The following is a 26,404-nucleotide window of genomic DNA, read 5'->3' on the forward strand; positions in this document are numbered from 1 at the left end:
AGGGATCAACTTAAAGGTTCTTTATGTGACATTCAGAGCATCCATATAGCTGCAAACTATCTGCTATGTCAATCAAGTCTCTCTTCAAGAAAACAGAAACAGAACATTTCATACAGAAAACCTTTACATTTTCATTACTGCAACATCCTGCAAATGCCATTTTAAGCATTGATAGTTATCAGACGTTCTTGGATGTTTGCTTTGTTTTTAAGGCTTTGAATGGGCTTACTAGAGCCATGTCCAGACAACTCATACACTCTGAAGTTCATATTGTGCCCCTTTAAGATGAACTACAGTCTCTGTGTTCATGGTAATTGTGGGATATGTCACACACCTTTTCCAACAACATGAAACAGGTACTGTTACAGTTCCTGCACTTAATTTTGAAATGTTTGGAGCATTTCCACCGACAAATAAATACGTTTGCAATCCGAAAAGTTCCCAGCTCAAACCATAAAATTGCAGGTTTTCCTTGTCCTCAAGTGCAAACTGTGATGACATCAGTGGACATGTCATATTCCACACATTAGAGAGAATAAAGTGCATGTCATAGGTTTCTACATCTTCAAAAACAAATATCTTCAATAGCAAGACAAGAGCTTTCAGGTAATCAATGCAATTTGCCATCTTGCCACTACTGTTTACATTGTGCATTGTGCAATGCCCTCTATTGATGACACATCCTCGATACCAATGATTTAGCTCAAAACTGGTGGAAATGTGGGCTGGTTCGCTCGAAACAGAACCAATTCAAGAACCAAAGCTAATTTGGTGGAAGAGGGGTGCCTATGTAACGGCATGACTGGTTTATGTGTTTTTGTTTGGACAACAGTGTAAGTCTATGGCACAGATGATTAAGATATATCAAGGGTTAGATACAGACAATACTTGTTAGAAGAACACATTCATTGTTGGTTTTTGCCCTTTCATGGGATTTGTGGGTAATAAGAAAATACAAAATATCCTTAAAAAAACACATCAATAAACTGAATGTTTCTGAATGTATTCTTTTCCTGTAAATATTCACTTGTGCAGTAAATGCGTATTAATCCACAGCTGAAAATAGAGCCCAAAGAATACACTATCAACTTTTTATATTCAAGTAACTTTTGCAAAAATTACAGTGCCCAGCTGCTTTGGTAAATTAATGAGCCTTTAATAAAAGATTTAACTATATATTCCATTTTTTAAGACTTACATCATCAAAAGAAATGCCACAGACAGAGTGGGAAATCTGAAAACACTGACTGATGGATTAACACCCATTTGTTTTAGGGTTTCCATGGGGTTTATTGACAGCAAAGTAAATATAAAATAACATCAGCATCCTTTAAAAGGCACACAGAGACACACACAGGCACAGTTCTATTTTTTCTCTGTGTAAAATGACACACAGGATGAGGTCTCGCATCATCTTTTTGTCCTAAATATCACAGGAGCTGCTCAGCAATGCTCGGCCAAAAGAGATGTCATTTCTCTCTGTGTCTGTGTGTGTGCGTGTGTGTGTGTGTGTGTGTGCGCGCGCGCATGCCCTCCCTCCCTCTCTTTGAAACAAATCCACCAAATGTTAAAGCTGACGTGGGGTGACAGTTGCACAGTAGTGCTGAGGGGAGTAATTCAATAATGGATGCCGTCTCTAATGTGGGAGTCTGGATGGATAAAATATACATGGGGAGGAGAGACGGGGGAGGAGGAGGAGGGAGCAGGAGGAGGAGGGGTGGTGGTGATATCATTGAAACACAGTGGGGGGTGACAGACAGGGATGGGCAGCATGATATCATATGGAAGACATTTTTTTTTTATGTTTTCTTCATCTCCTCTGAAGCACATTTAACCTCTGAGGATTTCAGAATCTGGTAACCTGTTTGTCCTTCAGGTCACTTTATTTTCATTCTGCAATAAACGCCCAGTCATTACACCCACAGTGTAAGACTCCAGCTCCACCCACAGGAGGATGTGTGTAGAAAAATCCAACAGAGGGGGGGCTACAGGGAGCAGAGAGAGCTGACCGTGAGCCTCTAGCTCCAGTGTCTCCGTCATGCCAAGCTGTGACATCTGCCACCCCACCACACAGAGGTCAGGGGTCAGGGTCAAAACACACCCGATGACAGCAGTCAGGGACACACAAGCACGCTGCACACAAGATCACTGAGACACACACACACACACACACACACACACACACACACACACAGATAAGTATGTGGCCCAAACTGAGTATGGCAGTAAATTGTAATTACACATGGATACGGACACACATTAAATACCCCGAGCATGTATAAGTTAGCATCATGGAGCTATTGTTGCCAGACAGCACCTCTGCAGAGTCAAATGCAGACAGAATATTAAATAGACAACAACACACACAAATAAAAAGGAGAGTTAAATAAAAACACAGTTCAATACATGGAATTAAATCCATGCTTCACATTTACAACTTTCTGAATTGCCTGCACCCTCAGTCCAACAGTTTACATGATAAACAAGTTACTATCTGTCAAACCGTAATGGGAGCTGGATACAGGCAAAGAAATTAACAACGATCTATGGGATTATACTCTTTTCCTGGTCCATTCGTCATCCATATGTGTCAAATATAGTTTTATACAAAACTCAGACTTTCTGAAATGTATCCTGATATTATGCCTGTTTGTGACAGGTGTCGGCAAGCTCCCGCCTCATTGATTCATGTGTTTTGTTCGTACACATCTCTTCGTAACTATTGGTCAAAAGTGATGCTTAATCCAGATGCATCATCAGCACTCTTTGGGGTTATACTGATATGGCGGTACTACCGAGAATTAAAGCAGACCTTGTGAACTTCTTTTCTCTATTGGCTAAACAACTGATACAAGATCTTAGAGTGATGCAAGAGTGAGTTATGAAACACCAATATAAATTAACATTTCAACGCTCCTGGTTGCCTCAATAATCTCGAATTCAGTGGGTTTTTTGAGTGGCTTTTTGATTAGATACCTAAAATAAGGTCTGTGGTTAACACAAGATTAACAGACTTTCGCGTTTTGTTCTACAACATAAAATATGTCTGTAAATATTCCACCTGTAAATTTTGAAGAGTTAATGTGTCTTTAAAAAGGCAGTTGCTAAAAAGTGGATAATTAGGAATAAAGAACATCATCATGTCCAACCCGGCTCTTGTTGTAGTGCCGACCTTAAGTCTTGTGACTGTAGTGTAAATTAGCTTTTCATTTCTTTACTTCATTGCATTTACGCTTCAAAAATCATTTTTAAAAAATGGTGTTCATTTGTGAAGATTATCTTGCTGAACAAAACAAGTAAGTACCATTACTTTTCTCTGCTACAGAGCTTATTTCCTGCTTTAATCCAAAATCCAATGAAAAAATCCCATAGTCTTTTTGACGAGGGAACACAGGTGACACTAGCATCCACATCGTTCTGCAAAAAAATGTCATCCTATCAGAGGTTATCTTCTCCTCCATTAAATGATAACTATTTTGCAATTTACCATGACGATGGCTATTTATTTTCACCATCATGTCTGTAAGGCCAGTGTGTATGGTTAAAAAACATGTTAAAATCATAAGAAAAACTGGTGTTTTGTTTGGGGCGCCTGGCGGCTCAGTTGGTAGGGCAGGCACCCCATGTGCAGAGGCTATGTCCTTGCTGCAGTGGCCGTGGGTTCAATACCGGCCTCGGCCCTGTTGCATGTCACCCCCCCTCTCTCTCTCTCTTCCCCTTTCACACTTAAGCTGTCCTGTCTGATAAAGGCAAAAAAAGCCCAAAAAGTTATCTTAAAAAAAAAAGAAAAACTATTGAAAAAAGCTGAAACCACAGACAAAAAGAGTTTATAAGTTTTGAAACAGATATATGACAGAGCTACATGATTCATATTCTGCTCACACAGAACAAAAGTGGCCAAGTCGGAAGTAGAACGAAAAAATATATAAATGGCTCCGGACTACAGCAATTTCAGAAAAATTTCAAGGATTTCAACACTCGAAATGATGACGGCAAAGGGTAAGCATTTTGTGGGAAATTACACCCCCCTCCATGTTCAAAGGCATTTTCAGACAGCCTTTTGAGCTGACATGAGACACTTTTCCAAATTCTGCCTGATCTGTGAAGTGCTTTTAGCAGCAGCAGCAGGAGCCAGCGATAGCTTTCCAATTGCAAATTTAAAAAATTCACAGGTTATCTCAGTAAAAGAGAGGATATTGTCAAGAAGTAAACAGTGATTAAGGTGTAGCTAAAGAAACGCTGCCAGAGACAAATGCTTTAAACTCAAAAAGAGTGACAAACAGAAATTGCAAGTGAAAGCAGTTGCAGTGAGTTTCATTTCAGCACCATGGACAGAGACTCACACACTCATACACTATAGCGAGAGCATTTAACAACAGCAGTTTTTTGCTCCATATTTCAAATTCTCCTCCCATAACTGTTAAGTGTAACAGTTTTACATGCCTGAACCACAAATTAAGACCCTTCAATCAGTTTCGTCAATCCTCTCAGGATCATTCAATCCCACTCTTTTCTAAATGGCACAGAAAACGACTCCGGAGGTTTCTAAATCTGTCACTAAAAGTAATCCACCTCTGTGGAGAGGACAACTGTATCTCTCTCTTTCTCTGAGAAGCTAATCATGTCTTATAAAGCTGCCTTATAATGGTTACATCTGCCTTAAATGTTGACATTTTGAAGAAATTTTCCATTAATCATTTAATTCAGGAGCACAATGAAAGCTGAAATGATGAATGAGAAGATCTCTTACACTTTATGCTTTTGATTTGCCCTATTACATCTACAAAAATAAGACTTTTAAACAATGGGCCACAACTTGTGCCCTGTTTTTTTAAATTTGTTCAAAGTATGCTATAAATATGCAAACTATCAGCAGTTCCTGTTTGCAATGTATGAAATTACAGGCAGCTATCACTTGATTACTTTGATACAAACACGATGGTTCTCAGGCAAGTGATTTTTAAGATGATTTGTGGATGCTTACTTGAGATTGGCACCAGATGTAAAGTGTAAGTTATTGCACAAATGAGCTAAAGCTCCAAGGTGGTAGAGGATTTTCTACTCTATCCTAATTATGTTCAAGGCCATTTATTGACTACAAGTCAGGTGGCTCTGCTGGCTCAGTGTTACTATGGCTCTCCACTGTCCGGTGCTTTAAAGCTCTGGTTCTCTTAACTTTTTTCAATAACATATCTGAAATATTTTTTTTAGCCATGGAACTCCCTGACCAGTGCAAAACCTGTTAGGTACGCCAAAAAATGTCTATATAAAGGGGTACGCCACGTAGACCCCTCCCATGTCTTGTAATTAGAAAACAAACAGCTTTCATCAGTTAGACACTATAGGGTCCCTATTAAATACAAGAGAAGATACCTGAATAGCTAAACAAACTCTTTTATCTCTCTATCAGAGAAAAGAGTAAGGAGTATGTCAAATGAGGGTCAGTGAGTGCACTTTATGTTTGCACTTGTCTGTACTTCACCCTTTACTTCTCCTTCTACCTTATGTATGTATTTTTACTTGACAGCAACACAATATGTCAGTCATCAGCTATCTGCACTCAACATTTTGTTGGCTTAACTTATTTGTGTTACACATCGTGTACTGCTCTGTTCTCCCTACTCAACCTATCTGCCTTCCCAAAACCACGCAGGGCACTGAGGTCACAGCACGGCTCTCCCGCTGCTGAACTTTCATTGCACAGCTCACTGGTGCAACAGATTGGGCCGACAGAGACGCTCCGAGAGTGAAAGGACTCACGCAGAGCTGGAACATGCTGCAGTCTGGAGGCAAAATACCATCGTTTCACCAACACTTCCTTTAACAAAGCTGGAATGAATCCAGGTACTAAAAGATGCTATTCCTGCCTGGTTTGTGTTTGTCTTTTAGCTCAGGAAACACAAGGCCATACAATGCAGAAAAACAGTAAAACAAGATGCCAAATGTATTTAGGTATATTAAGTCACTGCACACTTAAGTGCCTTTTATATAAAAAAAAAATAACTTTCCCTCTTTGGAAAATATAAGATCCACCAAATGTCAGAAAATCCATGGAAACCCAAAAACATAGACTATAAAAATTCACAGAAATAATCTAACCCAGCAAAACAAACTCACCTGGGAAAGGGTGCACACAGTATCTCAACAACATACAAACAGAGGAACAAATGTGCCTAAATGTGAGCTTACCTGCTACTTTTTCGTGGCAGAGGTAGATCCTTCTGGAGAGAAAGAGACAGCAAGAGAGAAAGAGAAAAAAACAGATAAATAAGCCTGATTAAATGAGTTTTACACACCATGCAATCTCTTACTGCACGACTCTTTGTTTTCAGGGCTGTGGAAAAGATTATAATGTACTATAATTGTGGTACAGAAATGTAATTATGCATAATATTAAGGCTACGTTAAAACAAACAAATTAAACCAATTATACTGAAATGTCTTTTTTTGACACGCTACTCGATGAAAAACAGGGAATTCTGTGGGAAAAATTTTTTTTTATGATGACTGAACTCTTTGACTTATCTATTTTATTTTAATATGTTTTCTTTTTTCTATTTCTTTACATATTTCTGCTGTTGTTTTTATGCTTCCAAAGAAATCACTTTGTTTTTTAGTATAGAGACAATCTGTGTATAAATCAAACTCATTCAAGGTCAAACCTTAAACTAATAAACTTCCCACGTCTGTTTAGCCTCAGCATAAATGGATCTTCTTCTGTTAATAGAGAAGAAATGTAAGCAGCACATACCCGCATAAACAAAAAAAAAACCAAAAAAAAAACGCTAACCTCATGGAAAAGTTAGAAAAAAATAAAATTTCATTTTTTTCATGGTGTTGTACTGTAATTGATCTTGGTAACACCAGCCTTAAAGGCCCAGTGTAGGATTTAGGGGCATCTATTGGCAGAAATTGTTTATAATAATTATATCTATGCTTTCATGATGCAGGAAAAATCACCTTTAACAACTTAAGGGGCTCCGTACATTTCTGTTTCTTAAATAATTGCTGCTCAACCATCAAACTTTGACAGATTTATATGAAAAACAACTAAAAATATGTTGGACCTGATTTGGTTATGCGGAATAGTAAAGCTACAAAGAGACTGGAGACTTCATATTGCATTATGCCAAGTACCAAGTATCCATCTCCACATAACAGACATGAAACTTAGGTTAATTTTTTTCTTTGTGAAATCATTATTCACTTTGCTCGGAGCTCACTAATAATCATAAATATCACTGTTTAACCTTAGCATCCTCATTAGCATATAATGCTGGCATCCCACACAGAAAACGGAGCTCTGTTAGAGCACTGTGGTTCAGAAAATATTGTATTTCAAATACTATAGTCAACCTTTCTGATAATAACATTGTTCAGATAGCAGCGTAGGTTTGGATTTGTCAATAGCCAGTTTTGTGATTCCTCCATTAATGTCTCATGTAAGTGGATGCAGTTTGAAAACCGATCCCTCTTAAGTGCTCGGAGACTTCAGAGACTTCAGGAACCACCAGGTTGAGTGGAGCCAAAGTCAATTTAAAACATGTTGCTGCTATATTTATGACATTGGGACACGACAGCAAGGGCTCTGATGTGATTAGGATCTACTGGGAGGAATCTGCGTGGTGCTTGTTGCCCATCTATTCCCAATTTGATTCCATTTAACACTCGGCTAAGGTAAGATCAGGTTACCATCAATTTCTATTGTCAGCCTGTCCTGCACTGCTTATCATGCTATTTTCTGCAGCCCAGTGGCTCAGCTAAAAAGATACAATCATTTGTTTTGTTTGTTTTTTCACTCAGGGAAAGCTTAATGACACAGAGGCATGTCTGTGAAATGAAAGGAAGCCAAGTGACAAACTACACCAGGGGCAGAGGTTGAAAATAAACACAAACCTGAGAGAAAAATGAGAGGAAAAATAAAAGACTGTAACTGGTTTTCATCCTGTGCAATTCTTACATTTCTCTCTCTCTATCTCTCTCTCTCTCACACACACACAGTCTATCTCTTTGTCTTTGTATAAGTAAACAAGCATTAGGAAACCCAACCAAAGCCGAGCTGATGAAACATGACTTGACAGCTGGAGCTCTCGTCTCCAAACAGTCTCAAAACAAGTTAAAGTCGCCTGATTTACTTTCCAGCACTGTGACACATTAATACTTACACTAAATAACAAAAATCTGCGAGGAGCCAACAAGCGGGAGAAAGGCTGCAGAGACACTATAATAAGTCAGAACCTGTTTTCTGCTGAAGAAATTATGATTATAATCAGCTCTCGAGGGAACTAAACAAGCGCAGTTAAAGTGAAGCAGTAGTGTAGTGCAGTAATCAGATGAATAAAAAAACTTGGCACAAACAAGTGTTGTTATTGTGGGCACCGCTATCTCAGAGCCAAACAACTACCACAGTTTCTACAGTTACTTCAGTTGTAACGCTGTCCGCCTGCTACTGGCCATTGTAACAGCACAAAACATACATTGATATTCTTTGGTAACTGGAGCTCATTAACAATAGCTACCAGGGAAAACAAAAGAGCTATCATCTTCCTGTTTTGGTTGCACAATGGTTGACGCACTTTTGTACCGTAAATCTAATCATGATACGACTCTGTGTGTCTGCTAGGTATGGAGCTGAAGCCAGGAGCCAGTGAGCTTAGCTTTGCATAAAGACTGGACACAGAAAGAAATGGCTAGCTTGGCTCTAAATGTTCAAAAAGAATCTCGCGAATAAACACATTGCATCTTGTTTATTTAATCTCAGAACAAACAGAAAAGTAGAACTGATCATTTGTGGTTTTTAACAACCGTAAATGTACAAATTGTTGTTCTGTTTGTGGACCAATGAAACCAACACGATGTTGGATCAATTTCTGGTTTTGCCTGTCAATGTTCAACCTTAAACTGGTTTGAACAAATCAGCTGAACTGGCATTGGCCATTATGACACAGCCTGGCAAATTAAAAAGTAGCATACATCAGCAACCTGTGCCGATGTATTCACAGTGCTAACTACTGCGTTATTAATCAGCAATATGACTAAGTAATTAACATAATATGTTTGTTCATGAACGTACTAAAGGAGCCACAAGTGTCTGACAGGCTGTGTGCAATTTACTGTTGAGCCAAGCACCCATAACATGAAGGAGATTACACTTCAGTTAAGGTGGGAAGGAGACGAGCAGTTGCATGCATTTTGTTTGTTTACTAGAGAGTTCATGTCTTTTTTGGGGGACAATGCAACATTGCGATTTAGTCAAGAAAACTAAAACTGATGGCAACATTTTGGATTTCAAGCTGACGAGAAAGGTATCCTAACTGCCCACAGGCAATGCAGCACTTCCATTTGAGGCTGAAATTTTGTTGGACGTCGGACACTCCGTCTCTAGTTTGTCCTGTTGTTCGCTCTGAAAGCACAGCAATGGGTGAGGAACGGAAATGCATATTTCATGCATTCAGTGTGGACAGGCTAACGGATGCAATGCGATAGTCAGATGCTCGTTTGCTGTTAGGATGTGGTGTTATTATATTCCATTTGGGGGCAACCGCTGAGTCAAGTGTGACACCTGGTAAAATTCAGTATATTAGTCCAGTCCGGTGTTTGGCTTAATATCAAACTTATCCTTGAGGAGAGAAAGGGTAGCTCTTCCCCTGTTTTCTTCATGCTAACTCAAGAACTGTATTTCCCAAAATGTCAAGCTATTGCTTAAAATAAAATAACACTTACAGGATGGGGGCTGGCAGCATTTCCCAGTTCAGAGGAAAGTGATTTTTTTTTTCTCAATGGGAGTGACATCACCCATAATAGTGAGCTCTTTCTGGGACATTTAATGAGTTACATCATCAAGAGGAAGTGAGCTTGGCCAGGGTGATTCATAGAGAGCCCCGCAGGAGTCTTATATACGTGTGTGTGTGTGTGTGTGTGTGTGTGTGTGTGTGTGTGTGTGTGTGTGGGTATGAGGTGACGGGGTGGCTAATGGATAAAACCCCAACACCTGCTCCCTCTCACTGTCTCTGTCCATCAGCCGGCTACTGTGCGTGTTGTTGCCATGTTACTGTTAGTCCAGCATTTCTTTGAACAATATTCTCTCAATTTCAAGTGACCATAACCACCTGTGAAACCTCTCAGTCATATCCACTTTGCTACAGGCGTGGACAAAGAAAACATCTAGATACGCATATTACAACAAAAATGATATTTGCAGAGAGTATAAAGTTACTTTGTAGATCAGAAATAATTTTTCCAATCGGTTTTTATAGATTCTGCAATGAGAAACTGTGTTGCTTCAAACCAGCTTGATTCCCATCTCACACAAAAGGCGAATTTTGGACTTGAATTCATCGATGAAGAGAACAGATCTCGCAATAAATCTGTGAGCACACAGATAAAAAAAGCTGGCCATATTAATAATGCCGAATTATATACTGTAAGAAAATCAGCTGACAGAAATTTCACACTCATCACAGGCCTGGATGATCAGTATATGGGATTGTTCGCCATTAAAAACCATTTCCTATCTTCACGATTACACATGACTGTCACGACGTGTTCTTCAACCACATACACACATAAAACCCTACAGCGCTAACACACTGCATCAATATCCATCTGTGGGCAAATAGGTGGAAACAGTAGAAAGGTGTGATTACGACCAGCCGCCCACACCAGCACACACACATAAACACACAATGAGTTCACTGATATGGCCCTTGAAGTCCTACATTTCTGCTGTATTACTAAGGATAAAAAAAAAAATCACAAAAAATGACAAAATTGCACTATGACGTTAGAAAAAGCAATTATTTTATCTCTTAGCGGCATAAATTGGGTGGTTTTCCAGACATATTGCAGCGTTGTCAGATTCACAGATGTCTGCACATGCAATTACGCATATACCACCTCCATGCTTCAAGTCACTGCTTATTATTCACATTCTCATTCAGCTGCTATGTTTTATTGTGAAAAAGACGTTCAAACGTGAGTAGAGGGTGTCATACGGTTTGTCCATTGTCTTTTTTTTCAGGTTTATATTTACCAAGGACAAACTGAAGGCCAACTGGAAACCAAAGAAAAGAAAAATGTTAATATGCTGCTGCTCTGGGCAGAGTCATGAGGCTTCTGTTCTGTTTCTGCTGCCAAAACTGACAGCAGATTGCGAGGCAAATGTCACACTGTGTATTCTTCAGTTTAATAGTTTAACTTAAAAGCTTTGAGATCACTGGTCATTACACTGACGTCTAAAGTAATTTCTTGTTATCATGGATCTAGTTTAAATCTTTCATAAGAGCTATTTTTTTCCTTACTCGGTCCATTTTTGTCTGTTTTGGGGATTAAGTTGAGTTTTTATGCTTTATAGGCGTCTGGCATGATAATTCAAGCCCAGTTAAAGTAGTTCAAATATTTGAAGCCATTCCCAAATATATTCTGGCCCAGATCTGTTGCTTTGATGTACACTTTGCTCTCTCAGTACAAAACCTTGCCTCTCTGAATAATACTGACATCAGAAGGACGAGGCGAGGCAGAACAAAGCAGTGGGCATGGCAGTGAGTGACAGGACTTGGCACAGAGAGCTGGATCTTCTGCAGTGATCACACTCTTATCCCTTGTGCTTAGCATATTGGAAATGGGCACGCTGCCCAGAACAAAATATTGGACAAATTATGCTAGTGTGTGTGTGTGTGTGTGTGTGTGTGTGTGTGTGTGTGTGTGTGTGTGTGTGTGTGTGTGTGTGAGAGAGAGAGAGAGAGAGAACAGTGCACTCCCTACGCCTACAACAGAGAGGGGTGAAACACATCATTTGACTTGTGTTTGTTTGTGTGTGAGTGTTCAAGCACATGGGTTAAGTGTAAGTACACTCCAAACACAAGTCAGGGTCATTTTCACTTAATATGAAAACAACTCTCAATGACACACACTCTCTGTGAAGTGTTGTCATAGATCATAATCATTGTAGTAGTAGTTTCTGTTTATTATGCGTATTATAAAGCAAAATTAGGGCGTGTTACTGCAATGTCCACTACTGTGTGATTGATTTACATGTTTTGGATGTGTACAGTTAATTAGTAAGCGCCAGTAATGGGCAGGTAAATATGTATGCCATGTGTCCTCTCTCTCCCCACAAGGACTACTGTTGAAAATTAGCCAGCTGCTTAACACTGGCATATTCACAAAAAATGTTGATTAATGTGTGCTGTCCTTAGAAATAAAATAAATGAGATGGAAAAATGTCATTCTTCTCCATTCATGGCCAAATAAAAGCAAAAATGCCCACATATAATCTCTTTAGGGAGGAAAAATAAAGAAACAAAGTTAAAAAGGCAGAAAGGACTGGCAGGAGAATAAGGTCTGCATGTGGGGGGAAACATGTAACATCTGCTAATTTCACATACTGTACTGTAATGTCATCTGTTTCCTGTATAATGACACTGAAAACCCCCATGCCAAATGTCACGCCCTCAAAATGGTTTGCGTCATGTGGAGCTGCCAGGATGAGAGAATGAAAGTAAGGAGGGAGGTGAAAAATGGGGGGATGTGGGCTGAAAGACAGGTAGATACAGGAGGTGATGAGGGTGAAGGAGAACTGAGTGATAAATAAATTAAACAGAAGGTTATTGTGGAAGAGAGGGAGACAAATGGAGAGAGACAGAGAGAAGAGGACTTTGTGGCTAAAGGATGACGGCAGGATGAATTAATCAGGATACTTGTTACTGCAGGAGGTCATGAAAGAGATGGCGTCTTCCCAAGAAGAACGACAGTCGTTTTAGCAAGTGCTAAATTCAGGTAATGCATTGTAAGTCGATTATTTGCTGTTTAATGCAAAAGGGCCAAATGTCCCATGTCAGATGTCATGCCCTTAAAATGATTTGCCTGTTGTGCCATGTGGAGCTGCCAGGATGAGAGACGGAAAGTATGGAGAAAGTTGAGAAATGATGAGACAGAGGCTGAAAGATGGGTGGATGAGGGAGGTGGTGAAGGTGAAGCAGAACTGAGTGATAAGTAAATTAAACAGAAGGCTATTGTGGAAGTGAGGGGGACAAATGGAGAGTGACAGAGAGAAGAAGACTTAGTGGCTTAAGGATGACAGCAGGATAAATCAATCAGGATGCTCGTGACAGGTGGTCTTTGTTATGCATGCATGTAAAAAATGGATATTGCATTTATCATAATTACATTTTTTAACACTCAAATATCAACAAAGTTTAATTCTTGTGTTGATGTGTAGTCCTGTTGACAACAGACTCTCTGAATAATTATTTAAGTTTCATGTATTTTTGTATTATTTTTAGTCAAATATTGCATGATGTAAAATCATAATTGGACATTTTTTTTAGACCAGGCAAACTTTCATTTATTTTTTTTAGATTATCTGTTAAATTTAAGAATGACGATGATGAATATATAATTAATACCACTTGGTTTCAATATTGAGCCAATCGAATGACACAAAGCTTAAGCCCAGCTTTAACCCCAGTAATCTGTGTGAGACAAAAACATGCCATACAACCTCTCCCTCTCTCTCTCACACACACACACACACACACACACACACACTGCTCTCTCTCACCCATGTGAAAGTAGATCCAGGCAGTAAAGGGATCCAGATATTGTAATAACCACTTAAATGGGGTCTACTGTAGCCCACAGCTGCTGCCTGCCTCAGGTCTATGCCCCCGCCCCCAACCCTTCCTCCTCCTGGCGGCCTGCAGCCCTTTCAGCCTGTCCTGCTGCTGCTGGTGGTTGGTCTTCCTCCCTGAGGGCACACAGGGCTATTAGGCCACCATTAGTCCTGCTAATGGTCCTGACAACTGTGCCACATCCTCAGCATTTAGACCTCCTCTGTCTGAGATATGGATATCGACCACTTCAATGGAAATGGAGAGTAGGGGCAGAGGGTGGGAGTCAATTTGATATGTACATAAAGGCATGAATGCTATGCACAAACACACACAAAAGCACACGCGCGAGATGCTTGGTGTAGCCACAGTAGTCAACAGAATGGATGGACACACATTAACATGCACTCTGACTACAATCAAAAGTTTGACTCACTGATAATCTCCTCTTAAGAGTATGTCTCTTTAATGTGTTGGTGTGTTCCTGGCATTTGTTGGAGTCAAAGTCCATCTTGGCTGGATGTGTGTGTGCGTTTTTTTGTCTAGCTGTGTCAGTGTGTGTGCATTACATTTAAACCTTCATATACATCAAATTGTCTCCTGTTCCCCTGGCCCCTGCTCTCAGTTTCAGAAATCACTGAACGAGTGCCGATGCTAGGTAGCTCCCATCCAACCAGAAATAAAATAAAATAAAATCTAAAAAATAAATAAATGAAATAAAATAAAATAAAAGTAAGACAATTACAATGCAAACCATTAAAAACTTTACCCCCACTAAATGGAAAGCACTTTAAAATGCAGTGTAAAGCTCAGTGATTCAATGGGGCATCAAACTAAATAGGGAAGAACTCTTGTATCTTGCATCATTTTTCCAAGCAGCAACCCCAGAAGCTGAAAATTGAAGCGTGTGTGTGTGAGTGCCAAAAAACTGCAGTTCCTCATACGGCCACTTGAGGCTGGCTCTGAGAGAGAGTCAATCCCCATAGACCACTGAGTTAAAATGTCAAAAATTTACAGTGGAAAAAAATATGTTTACTGGTACAAAACACAGTTTTCCCATTCATCCATGTTTAAATTTAGACTACAATTAACTTCTGAGAAAATGTTTCAATTAAAAGGACCACAGAGTAAATGGTGAATGGACCTGCAGTTGTAAAGCGCTTTCTAGTCGTTCGACCACTCAAAGTGGTTTCACACAATGAGTCACATTCACCCATTCATACACACATTCACACACCGGTGGCCGAGGCAAGCATACAAGGTGCCACCTGCTACTCAGTTTTTAACTATTCATACACATTCAAACACCTATAGAACAGACAACAGGAGCAATTTGGGGTTCAGTATCTTGTCCAAGGATACTTCGCTATGTTGAATAGAGGAGCAGAAATCCAACCGCCAGCCTTCCAATTAGAGGACGACCTGCTCTATGACCTGAGCCACAGCTGCCCCGAGCATGCTAACTTAAGGTTAGCGCCAAAGTGACAATCATCTTATGGGCCCGGAGGCAACACAAAGTTTCCCCTGTGCTTCCCAAACATTGAGTGATTTTTTTTAAAAAAACAACAAAAAACTCTGCAACAGTGAATAATAATAATCTGGTTGTTTGTCATCCCTGGCTAAATGTTCTCTGTATGAAATTAAATTAAATTAAATAAATTTGTAAAGTACCCTCACAACCCCTCAAAAATAGGGGCTTCCCTCAACAGCCACAGTGTAATTCAAACACTGACTGAGTGAAAGTCTTCAACAAACAGTTTAACAGTACAGTTAAGTACAGTTCAACAAAGGTAGAGCTGGCAGTAGAGGTAGCAGACTGTGTTGTATTCCTTTGAAATTATTGGTCTCTAAACTAACCCCATCAGAGACAGGTAGTTATCATGACATCTGTAATTTAGTGTCCGCTTTGATTCACCAGGTCGTACAGCAGGAGCCCCCTGCACCTGTAGGAGCAGAAACTGTGAGCCTGGCAGTGCTGCTATGTTCCACCAACTGAACAACAACATTTTTGCAGGAAGTCTTCCAGCGTCGCTTGTCTATATCTTATGAACGATGAGCAATCATCTGGAGCAGAATATCTTGGCACAATGTGCAGCAGAGTACTTTTACTGTAAATTAATTCACCAGGAAGCAGAGGACTGGCAGACAATGGCCCTGCATAGTAAGCTTTGCCTGCCTCACTCGATTAATTTCACGCAAGCGCCCACAGAGGAAAGCCTCGGAGGATGCTTTTACCAGTGCCTTCCTGTGTCTATCATAATGCACAAGATATAGGCTAAGTGACTACATCATGCCAATGTAACAGAATAATCTACTTTGCCAACTCGGTGTCTTTAAGCAGCACAGAGTCAACATATGAGTGCTTATTACAGACTTGTACACATATTATTGTGAATCTGAAACTGTCACAAAGCAGTTCTGTCACCCACTGCTCTTACTGACGCTGCCTTTCATACAAGTTATTTGAACAATATGTTATGGAAGTTTGTTTAGTAATGTCAAAAATTCATACTACTTATACTGGGTAGCTTACTCATAGGCCTGTACCTCCTTTTATATTTGGTATACATGGATTAAAATGTGTTTAACCATTTGATACCTGAATCAGCATCACGTTTCTTGTGCTACTTTCAGATGCTTTTCGCAAGTATTTTAACCATTTCACCCTGATTGGTGCGATTTCTTTCAAAAACAATGGGATAAAGGCAATGATCAACTTGGTAAAACATGCAAACTGCAAGAAATTAGTAGATATAGAACATGATTTTCAAAGAACTGGGGAAAACTGAAGGGGAGGGGGGGTTAAGGAAAAAAAAATATATATAGATGAAATTATGCAGAATTATTTAAAAAATTCAGCACTTTTCGAGGTAATTTCCTTTTTTTTATTACCTAATTTTCTTTTAATTTTCACTAATTTGCTGTTAATTTAGGTAGTTGTTTCTTTTTTCATTCTCATTGCCCTCCTCCCATGTTTTTGAAAGACATTAAGCCAATTTGGTCAGGTTTAAAAGTGTTAAGTGAACATATAAATTAATTTAAAGTACAACTGATAACATTGGCTTTATTTATTTATACCCTCACACCTATGAGTGGTCAAATAACCATCATATATAACTCTCTAAGAGTGTTAATCTCCTTAAAATACCAAGTAAGTCAGTATTATTAATTATGAAACACTTATCCATTCTTGCATTAAAAATACATATGACCTATATCCAACAACATTCATTCTATGTTTTTTTAACGATATAATCCTCATCCAACGATGAAGTGGGTGAAAATGCTCTCACCTGCAGCCTCCGTCTTCGGATGATCCCAGAATCATCCATAGCGCGTGCTCGGGTTCACACCTGTCGCAGGGTCTCGTGAGGTCCTGTGGTTTCCAGGTGACGAAGGCGAGGAGAAGCGCCACTCTCGCGTGGCTTTCAGCGAGAGTCAATTTACTACTAAACTGAAACGCTTGGCGGAGTTTAGGCTGCTTTTAACATCATTTACCAGCCAGAAGCAGGTTATTCTCAGAGGGTTAATTAGTGCTGTTATGGTCAGTGTAGCAAATAACAAACGGAAAGTGTCTTCTCGCGTTACAATAAAAAACTACAGTATAAAATAAGACCAAAGTCTATAAAAAAAAAAGTGGCGCTCCTGTGCTCGACCCCAGCCCACATCCCTGGCTGGCAAAGACTGACAGAGACTACTGACTAGGCTGCTCTGTGGTGGGAAGTGCTGAATAAGCGAGAGGCTGCACGGTGGGATCAGCGTGCACTGCATGAACTGAAGTCCAGCTGAGAGACTGAGAAGAAACCCCCCCCCGAACAGCCAAGACTGTCAGACCCAAGCTTATCACATCACAGATTAAACAAACCAAACAAGTTTGCGCTCATCTTTTACCCCAAGACATCCTGAGCGAATCAGTTCAAACACAAAAACAACCTCTTGAAACTACACGTAGCTTATTGCACCAGCAAAATCAATCAGTTCAACCACAGTCATCCTTTTTGAAACGCCTTTATCTCAACGATCCTCCAAGCTGCAAGAAATCCGCTACATGTTAGAGTCCACAGGCGGCCAGATCACATTCAAACACAGGCTATGTGCTGAGAAGGCACCGGTGCATGCACGTACACAGAGTCATGCATATTGCACATTATTGCACAACTACAAATCTCGATTACAAGACACATCCACGCGCTGTCAGAGCTTCTGTGCGTTAAAGAAAACAGGCGAGATCAATGAGAATCTGTAGCGACTCTATACGTCCCTTTGGTGAACGATACACACACACTCATCTACGCTAAAAACAGGCTGATCACTCCACGTTTTAGTCCTCCGCTACACAGATTTGTCCGTTTTCTTCTGTTCTCACAGGTACACGATGTGTTCACTCTGTTCTTCTCTGGTGTAACATTGATTTTCTCGCGAAAAACGATCTGTGGTCGCTACCCAGGCTTCGCTCCATCCACAGCTCTTACCACCCACTTCCTACTACCAATGACGTTTAACCCTTCAGCGACCAGAGGCTTGCATCAGCCATGGAAGTGTTATGTTTATATGGTTTCAGACCAACCAGAAGTCAGTCAGCTTCGAATTTCAGGTGCATCAAAAACTGCAAAACTATTTTACATTTCAAAGGCAACAACATATTTTAGGGTTGGGTAAATTTCATAATTTATGAATAACCTCACTGAAAAGAGGGGGAAAGCTGTATTTTCTTAACTTCCAGCATATAAAAGGGCAAGATTTTGCTGCAATATTTGATATATCAAATGGTCAATTAAATATATTTTATTTGCATTTTGTCCACTTCTATTCTTTTTTTTCTTTTTTTCTTTTGCATTTCATGGTCCAAACTATTCATGGATTCTATGGAAAAATAATTGGCATTGATAATGAAAAGATTTTTTAGCTGCAATCCTATTATCATGACTATGTTGTCAACTGTCCTATTTACATTGTGATGTCCATCCTTTATACCCCTTACCCACCAAAATTAGCACATGTAAAAAAGCGTTTTTTAAACGCAGGTGAACCCATGAAATATGTCCTCCCCCCTTGCTAGTAGACCAAAACTGTGTACACAACTCTGCAGCAGAAGAGTATCTATCTATGTGTGTGTTTTGTTGGTTTGTTTGTTTGGTGTGTCACATTTGATGTCACTAACAAGCCAGAAGACAGGTTAATAAACAGACAGCAGCATGGAGACCAGTGAAAACTTTACGGTGGTTACTTCTTTTCATATATTTCTTGCTTATTTTGTCTCTCTTTCAAACATAGTGCAGGCTAATTTGGATCAGTGTTTGGACTGAGATGGATACCTTTTTTGTGTGTCTGCGGGTCATTGCATCTCACCAACAAGTGGGCTAAAATTAGTGCTTCCACTTGGGTGTTGTGTTTCCATCAATACAGATCGGAGCCTGAGCTGATAAATATCCAAGTTTACAGAAAAGAGTGCAGTTACTACACTGGCCTGTCTTCTACTGAACAAGTGTGGCATCAAACTCAGAATTAGTGTATATTTACAAAAAACAATCAAGTTTTTCAGTTTCAGTTTGAACATTAGATATTGTGTCCTTGTAGTATATTCAGATGAATATAGGTCAAAAAGGTCTTGCAAATCTTTGCACTCTGTTTTTATTGGAGATTTACAGAGTCCCTGCTTTTTTTGGAAAAAGTGTTGTAGAATTTTTTTTTTTTAATCAAAATTAGCGCAGAATTTTTTGTTTGAGTACTGACTTAAACAGTAACAACTAATCACTGTTTAGTTACTTCATAGTTTAAGTGGTTTGTCAAGATGCGTTTATGTTGTTTTGTCTGTCCATACACTGTATGTGTGTCTGAATTAACAGTCAACACAGCCTGCCGTCATGCCTCCATTGCTATTCCGATGAAAAATGGCATCTAGCATTATGCATTATTCAACATTCACACACCTGTCACACATGGGATTCACTGCCACATAACATTTCACAGCTCCTCACCCTTCACTTAGTTGCATCCCTGATCCAAATGTTAATGAATGAACGCTGGCATAGAAACAAATTCCCACCATGGTGATTTTAAACAGAAAGATCTAGAGAGCTGTTAACATATTAACTGAAACTGCGTGTCTTCTGCAAGTCTAATATTCATTTAAACTGAACCGTCTCATCCTCACTAAGTTTGTAGATATATAGCCAATAAGGTAACTACATTTTCTGATCAATACTAAAGGAAAAGCCAGCAATAAGCAGCAGTAATCACTGACTCTGCTGAAACAGGTCAAAGTCTGTCACTGTGTTCTCACAATGTGGTACGTTTGTCAGGATGAGGTTTCAATGTTAAACATTCTCACAAGAAAGAAAGCAAGAAAAATGAGCCGGCCAAAGGTGGCTGATGGGACGGATCAATGTGAAGAGAAAAACATACAAGAGGCCGAGCAGCTGGTCCGGCTCCGGCTCCAGGTCGGAGGGAGACAAGAGGGAGACTTAGTGGCTTTTAGCATCGTGGCCTTAATGTTCCCCGTGTCTCTGAGCAGACGGAGCTGGCAGGCTTTAGCCCTTCTCACCCCGAGATTTACTGCTGACAGATCACTCCAGCTCCAACCTCAGCACCCCACCACCACTTCAGGTCTCTGACTCTCAGCTGCACATATGAGCAAAAAAACCCTCATCTATTAGTTTAACAGCACCTTATGGTTTTATACATAAAAAAGACTGCAGTGACTTTTTTTTGTCAATTTATTGCTGCAGATTATTTTCTACTAGAATAATTAAATAATCTTTTAAACTATGAAACATCTAATAAAGTGAGTAAATGTCAACCATGACTTTACAAAGCTGAAACCAGCAGTCCAACACCCCAAAATATTAGACTTAGAACCACTAATAACAGTAAACTTATTTTTAAACTGGATTTTTTTGTATAACTTTAAATAACCTTTTTTATCTTTAATCTTTTCTTTTGCTGCACCTTTGGCATTTTTAATGGTGATTTTTATTTTTTTAAATCATTTAGTAATGAATTGTAGCTTTTATATTTTATATCCTTACTTTTTTTTATCGTAAATCTGTATCTTTTATTATTTGTTATACTTTACTGATCTGTAAAGCACTTTGAATTGCTCTGTGGTTTAAAATGTGCTATACAAATAAAGCTGCCTTGCCACATATGACAAAGAAAAAACAAGAAATGGTCACATTTGAGGAGCTGGAACCAGCAACTATTTCACACTGATGCTTGAAATGACTAGAGTAAAATTATTTGTATTATTTATTTGATTATATGTGATGATAATAATTATCAATAATAGATAATAAAATTGTTACAGATTCATTTCATGTCTATTTTCAGATCTATGACTCAATAAAGCAAAGGACGCAGTAATACGTTGATACCAATATTAGGCTTTTATTCCTGAAAACCTTTATAAAACCTGACGTCAGCTGTTCATGAGTCCTATGGCTTCTGGAATACAACCAAAGTTATAAAAGCACTCCAGATGGCGTAGCTTAAAAAAGTGATGATGAACATGTGTGGGGGCATTAACAATCGCATATGCATTTTGGGGAATTTGTTTAGCATTGCATGTAAGCTGTGTGAGAGATCTCTGTGCCAATAATTTTATAACAGTGGTAAACAATACTGCAGTCAGTTCTTGTCCTTTTGATAAAGGCATGTAGGATTTTTTTTCACATGTAGGATTTTTTTCACATGTACAGTAAAGAGTTTGCAGGTCTGGACTGTTTCCTCACACAAAGGTATATTCTGGGAAATTTAGTACAAAGATGGAGAATTGACTAAAGGCAGATTAAAAACAATTAGCAAAATGTTAGTATCATGTACCAACAATCACCAAAAAAATTCCCATGATGCAACTCAATAGTGTTGAAAGTTGACCTTCTTTCAAAGCTCCCTCTAGAGCCACAGAGGATATTATTTAAGTCTTTTTACTTTTAAACTGGGATTTATGGGTAAAGACGGTGGAGTGTCCCACACTTAGGCCATGAATGATTGTTATGTGACTCTAAACTCTATACTTTTGGTGAAATTATCATTTATTTAGTGTTGGACACATTTAAATCTATGAATCATCTACCACAACAGTTCACAAATACTTACAATATCAGATGTTATTGAGTGAGGATTCAAAAAGGTATGCAGACATTATTTTTATAGCACCACACTAAAGCCTCCTGTTAGCACTATCATTTGGAAGTCTAAATGTTTCTATGTGTAATGGCTGCTAACAAAGCCTGCGCACTCTAACTACAGCGGTATGTTATGGGGAATGTTGTCATTGGCCTTTTTTAAGCAGAGGTAGATAAAAATCTGGACAAAGCAGTCGCTGACTGGGAGACTGTCTCCAGAGCTGCTCACTGAAATGACCTGTGATTGTCCAAAGTGTCTCGTCACAGGCTAGAGTTTTTAAAGCCTGGAAACAGAGCCAAGATGGGTTGCAGAAATCTAGTTTTCTCTTAAACCACGTGTATTACATTATGCTTTTTATGACATTTTTGCACAATGATGCGTCAACAAAATTGCCTACCCCAACTGTTAAAGCTTATACTGATCTGATACTAAAGCATTAGACTAAACTGGGAGCCAGTCTAAACGTGCACTGGTGTCAGCAGGTGAAAAATGACATTTCTGGCAAGTGACCCAGTTACCAGCTTGTCTGACTTCTGTAGCACATTTAGCCTATGCTGCTTTTCTTATTAATATTAAATAATTAATGAAGGCACATGAATTTTACATCTTTTTTGTTCATTAGGTGCAGTGAGATTTGGTGAAGGGGGAGGAGGCAGCAGCGTACAAACCTTACCAGGCACAGTTTGAACAGACAGACTCTGTTTCAAAAACTCTCAAAAAAAATGCCACCCTTTTTTACAGGATGCCCCTAGGGAGGTCACATGAGGTCAGCTCTCTGCAGCCAAAAAGCTTGGCAGGGCTGTGATTTGGGATATGCCTGCCGCTTGTGCAATCCCATTTCCCATCCTGGTAAGCCTCTCTCACAAGAGCCACGTCAGCTCACATCTCTTCATAGACTGGAAGTGCCTCCCCCTGCATTCACATCTGCTCGGTGTGTGTGTGTGGGTTAATAAAAGGAGTCAGCATTTGTGTAGGCATAATTTTAAGTTAAAAAAGTAACAGTAAAATTGAAGTTTTCCCCCTGTGATCAATCACATAAACCAATGTGTGTGCAGATGCTTTTATGACATATAAGCAGTCTAAAAAATAAAAAATAAAACACCTGGAAAATTGAATGCAATCTAGTCTACAAGACCCAGGATAAATACTACCACTGTGAAACTTTTTTTTTTTTTGTAAAGATTATGTTTTGGGGCTTTTATTGCCTTTAATGGACAGGACAGTTTAAGCGTGAAACGGGGAGAGGCGGGGGCGACATGCAGCAAAGGGTCGACGTCAGAATTGAACCAGCGGCCGCTGTGGCAAGGATACAGCCTCTGTATATGGGGCGCCGCTCTATCCACTGAGCCACCAGGCGCCCTGTGGAACTATTTTTAATAAATGCACAGTATGTTATTTCTGCTGCTAGAGCTCTCTCAATCAAATCATAACACAAGCAGACTTTGATGGTGTCATGAAAAAGCATGGAATCATGGGAGTTGTTGTCTTCCTTGCTAAACACTATCACCAAAAGTCTCATTGTGTAAATATTTTGTAAAAGCACCAATAATCAATCCTATAATATCATTGCAATATTAATATCAAGGTAATTTGGTCAAAAATATTGTGATGTCTGATTATCTCTGCATCTCTCAGCCCTACGATTATGTTACAAAGTGTTTCAGCTCTTAACAATATAATGTGTTTATGTTAGCAGTCTACCCAGGTAAATACAGGGGCAGGGTTAAAACTACATGAGTGCAATACATTATTCACTCAAAGCGACCTTGATGCTGGAGACTGCGTCTGGTAATTCAGATGTACGTCATTTATTACGACTGTGCCCCGACATTTTAAAATCCCACCCTATAATGACTCTAATTCAGCATCACAGACAATAAATCTTCACAAAACGATTACATTTAAAGCATGCTTTGACGCCGTAACTGATTTGAAAGAAGCTCCCTTAAATCAAGCTGTCGTGGTTTGGCCTTTTTAAGCTCTGAGTTTGTCTTTGTTGCCATGAAAATTAATTAACATAAGTGCTGATTGTTAGCTGTTGCTAATTGGCATTCATTCAACCTAACATGACCTGACTTTGCAGCATTGTTTGTTATTGTTAGTGTAAAGAGGAGCAGCGTTGACATTTTTACCATCTGGTTTTAATTAGCAACTTGATGCCGTGTGCATTCCTGTGTCCTTCTTTCAGTGATCTAACACAATAGCATTACATTCTGTAAAACAAACTCAGTCGTCATAATTCACGCTTCATAAACCCCGCCCCGCTTGCCGACCAGGTTAAGGACAGGTGAAATTAATATTAATGAAAACTCTGGAGGCCACTGAGTGCATGCTGAAATCACAACTGTGAAAATGTCTGCTGTGAAAAAGGTAGAGTACAATATTTAGGAAATCATGTACAAGGCAACAACAACTTCCTTATGTTCAGCTATTTGACAATTCGCCCACAGCTTCTCGTCTTTTATCCCCAAACTCTCCACTTACATCTCCATTTCATCCTCCTCGTTTCCCCCTATTGTCGTCCTCACTTATCCACTATCTCTCTCACAATAACTCTCCTTATCCCGCAAATCTGCTTCCTTAAAACACCTCTTTTCTTCTCCTTTCTGCTCCCACCTTCTCATTTCTAGCTCTGTCTGTACAGAAGTGGGTCACAGACTACAGCTGTGCTAAAAGCCTTGTCTGGGAAGAGGAGCTTCTCTAAATAAAACACCATGCGATCAGCAGTCTCGGGGGTGCCTCATCATACATACATAAAGCTAACAAAGATCGAGGGAAGAGGGGAAGGAGTTCGAGAGGAAGAGATAACGTATATGCCTCTTGATTGGATAAGAGGTTTCTGGCCTTGTTTCTGTAAAGACAGAAAGCCATTTCCTCTCACATGTATTATATATAGGCTACAGAATTTGATTTATACAAAACTTAAGAGCATAAAGTATGCAGTGTGAACTCAGTTCTGCCACCAGCTGCTGGTTTCATTTTTTTTTTAGCAGTGTGATGCTGGTGTGCTGCCCATGCAACATTGTAGGTCAGTGTTATGTTACTGCTGGGCTAACACCATGTATTATTCTTGTTACCTTTATTCATGTGCATCATGTACAGGATGTTGTGCTATGGATCTCTGTGTTGTTCTACCTGCCTGAGGGAGGGCTGCATCTAACAATAGGATTCTTACAGTTTTAAGACTTTTTAATGTCATTTGGGACAAAATTTAAGACCAATTTTAGAATAACCTAATCAGATCTGGTTAGAACTGGGAAATACCTAGCATTTATGAGTGATTTTTAGTACTGATGTTGTCTGCCTCACTCTATATTTGGGATTATTCCACTGCCGTAATTATCATCAGGTCTAAGTCTAAGAAGAGGAATTCAGTAAAAAAAAATTTTACCAATTATTTTGTGATTTTACAATGCAACTTCAGAAAAAAGGCAAGTCATGACATCCTACTTCCACTGTCTTGTATTTTTAAGACATTTGAAAGACTGATTTGAGACTTTTTAAAACCAGATTTTTAGATTAATGAATTCAATACCTTTTAAGGATCCACGGGCATCGAGAACAACTGCAAAACTATATCAAATCATCCGTTTACAAACTTTCACATAACTCGTGCAGTATACTCCAAGTCTAATTTTTTTCAGCTGACTGTCAGTACTTCCAAAACACATGCATCTTTGCGAAACCTTTCCATTAACAGTCCCGTGCATGGACGGGTAGCACGTCTCAGGATGGAACGCACAAGCAGAGTTCAAACTCGCGCTTTAGCCCAGACGCGCTGCTCGTGTATGGAAGTGTTAGGAAAGTCATGTTCTTACTGAATATGCATGTGTTTACAATACTGGATAAATGAGACTTGGATTAGTGATTATCTTGCATTAGTTGTTTGAATTAGTTACCAAATGTTTTGCTGTAGTTTTGCTGTTGTTAAATGCAGACTCCTTTTACTCCAATTCATCAAAAAAATGTTCTCGTTTGAATTCTTTGTTCACCATGGAGGTATGGGAGACAACAAAATTTTATTAACTAATTTAACACAACACAGGGTGAATAATTGATATGCAAATCATCATTATTGGGTTAAAGTATTCCTTAAACTGGAAGAGTGTGTAGCTCATGGCACAGGTTTGCTCAACACACAAACGGTGATGGCAGAGCACAGAGTGTGCAAAATATCTTCAGAGCAATGTCATTTCTCCCACTAAGTCAAGTCACTATGTAGTCTATGTATAGTTAAAGTGAAATCATACTATGGGCTGTTAAGGACCAAAAAAATTTGTCACATTAGAGACAACACATTAACATTTATGCATTTTACTGCTATTGTTCTGGACCTCACCCATACGTAAACCCTTGCTCTAGCAAATGAGAAAATGTTTACTCCAATGAAACATGCAGGATACATCACTATTCACTAGAATGAATAAATACAAGCACCGACAGGCACAGAAAAGACGTGATACAGTGACACTGCGGTGCTCACAGTGACACCTTCACAGCTGCGGCATAGATCCAGTTGTTTTCACGCTCGTTTTCCAGTGGCATGCCTGCACCTGTTATGTTCTTGATTTGGCGGCGTTGCATTATTTGATTTTCACCATCCCTTTTTTAAATGGTGCACAAGAGGAGACTAATGCAAAGGAGAGAAAGCATGAATTGCATTAAAA

The 26,404-nt window shown here is 39.3% G+C and overlaps 1 protein-coding gene across 1 annotated transcript in view; it reads right to left on the reverse strand.

The window, feature by feature from the left end:
- Positions 1–17,509, reverse strand: part of mast1a (microtubule associated serine/threonine kinase 1a) — a 79,229-nt gene extending 61,720 nt beyond the window's left edge. The window contains exons 1-2 of the mRNA XM_042485278.1: positions 16,904–17,509; positions 6,190–6,221 (exon numbers count right to left, since the gene is read on the reverse strand). Of these exons, the coding sequence (XP_042341212.1) occupies positions 6,190–6,221; positions 16,904–16,942 (71 nt within the window). The 5' untranslated portion in view covers positions 16,943–17,509. The remainder of the gene's footprint in view (positions 1–6,189; positions 6,222–16,903) is intronic.
- Between the last annotated feature and the right edge of the window lie 8,895 nt (positions 17,510–26,404).

The sequence above is a fragment of the Plectropomus leopardus genome, chromosome 4, assembly GCF_008729295.1.
Source record: "Plectropomus leopardus isolate mb chromosome 4, YSFRI_Pleo_2.0, whole genome shotgun sequence".
Classification (NCBI taxonomy): domain Eukaryota; kingdom Metazoa; phylum Chordata; class Actinopteri; order Perciformes; family Serranidae; genus Plectropomus; species Plectropomus leopardus.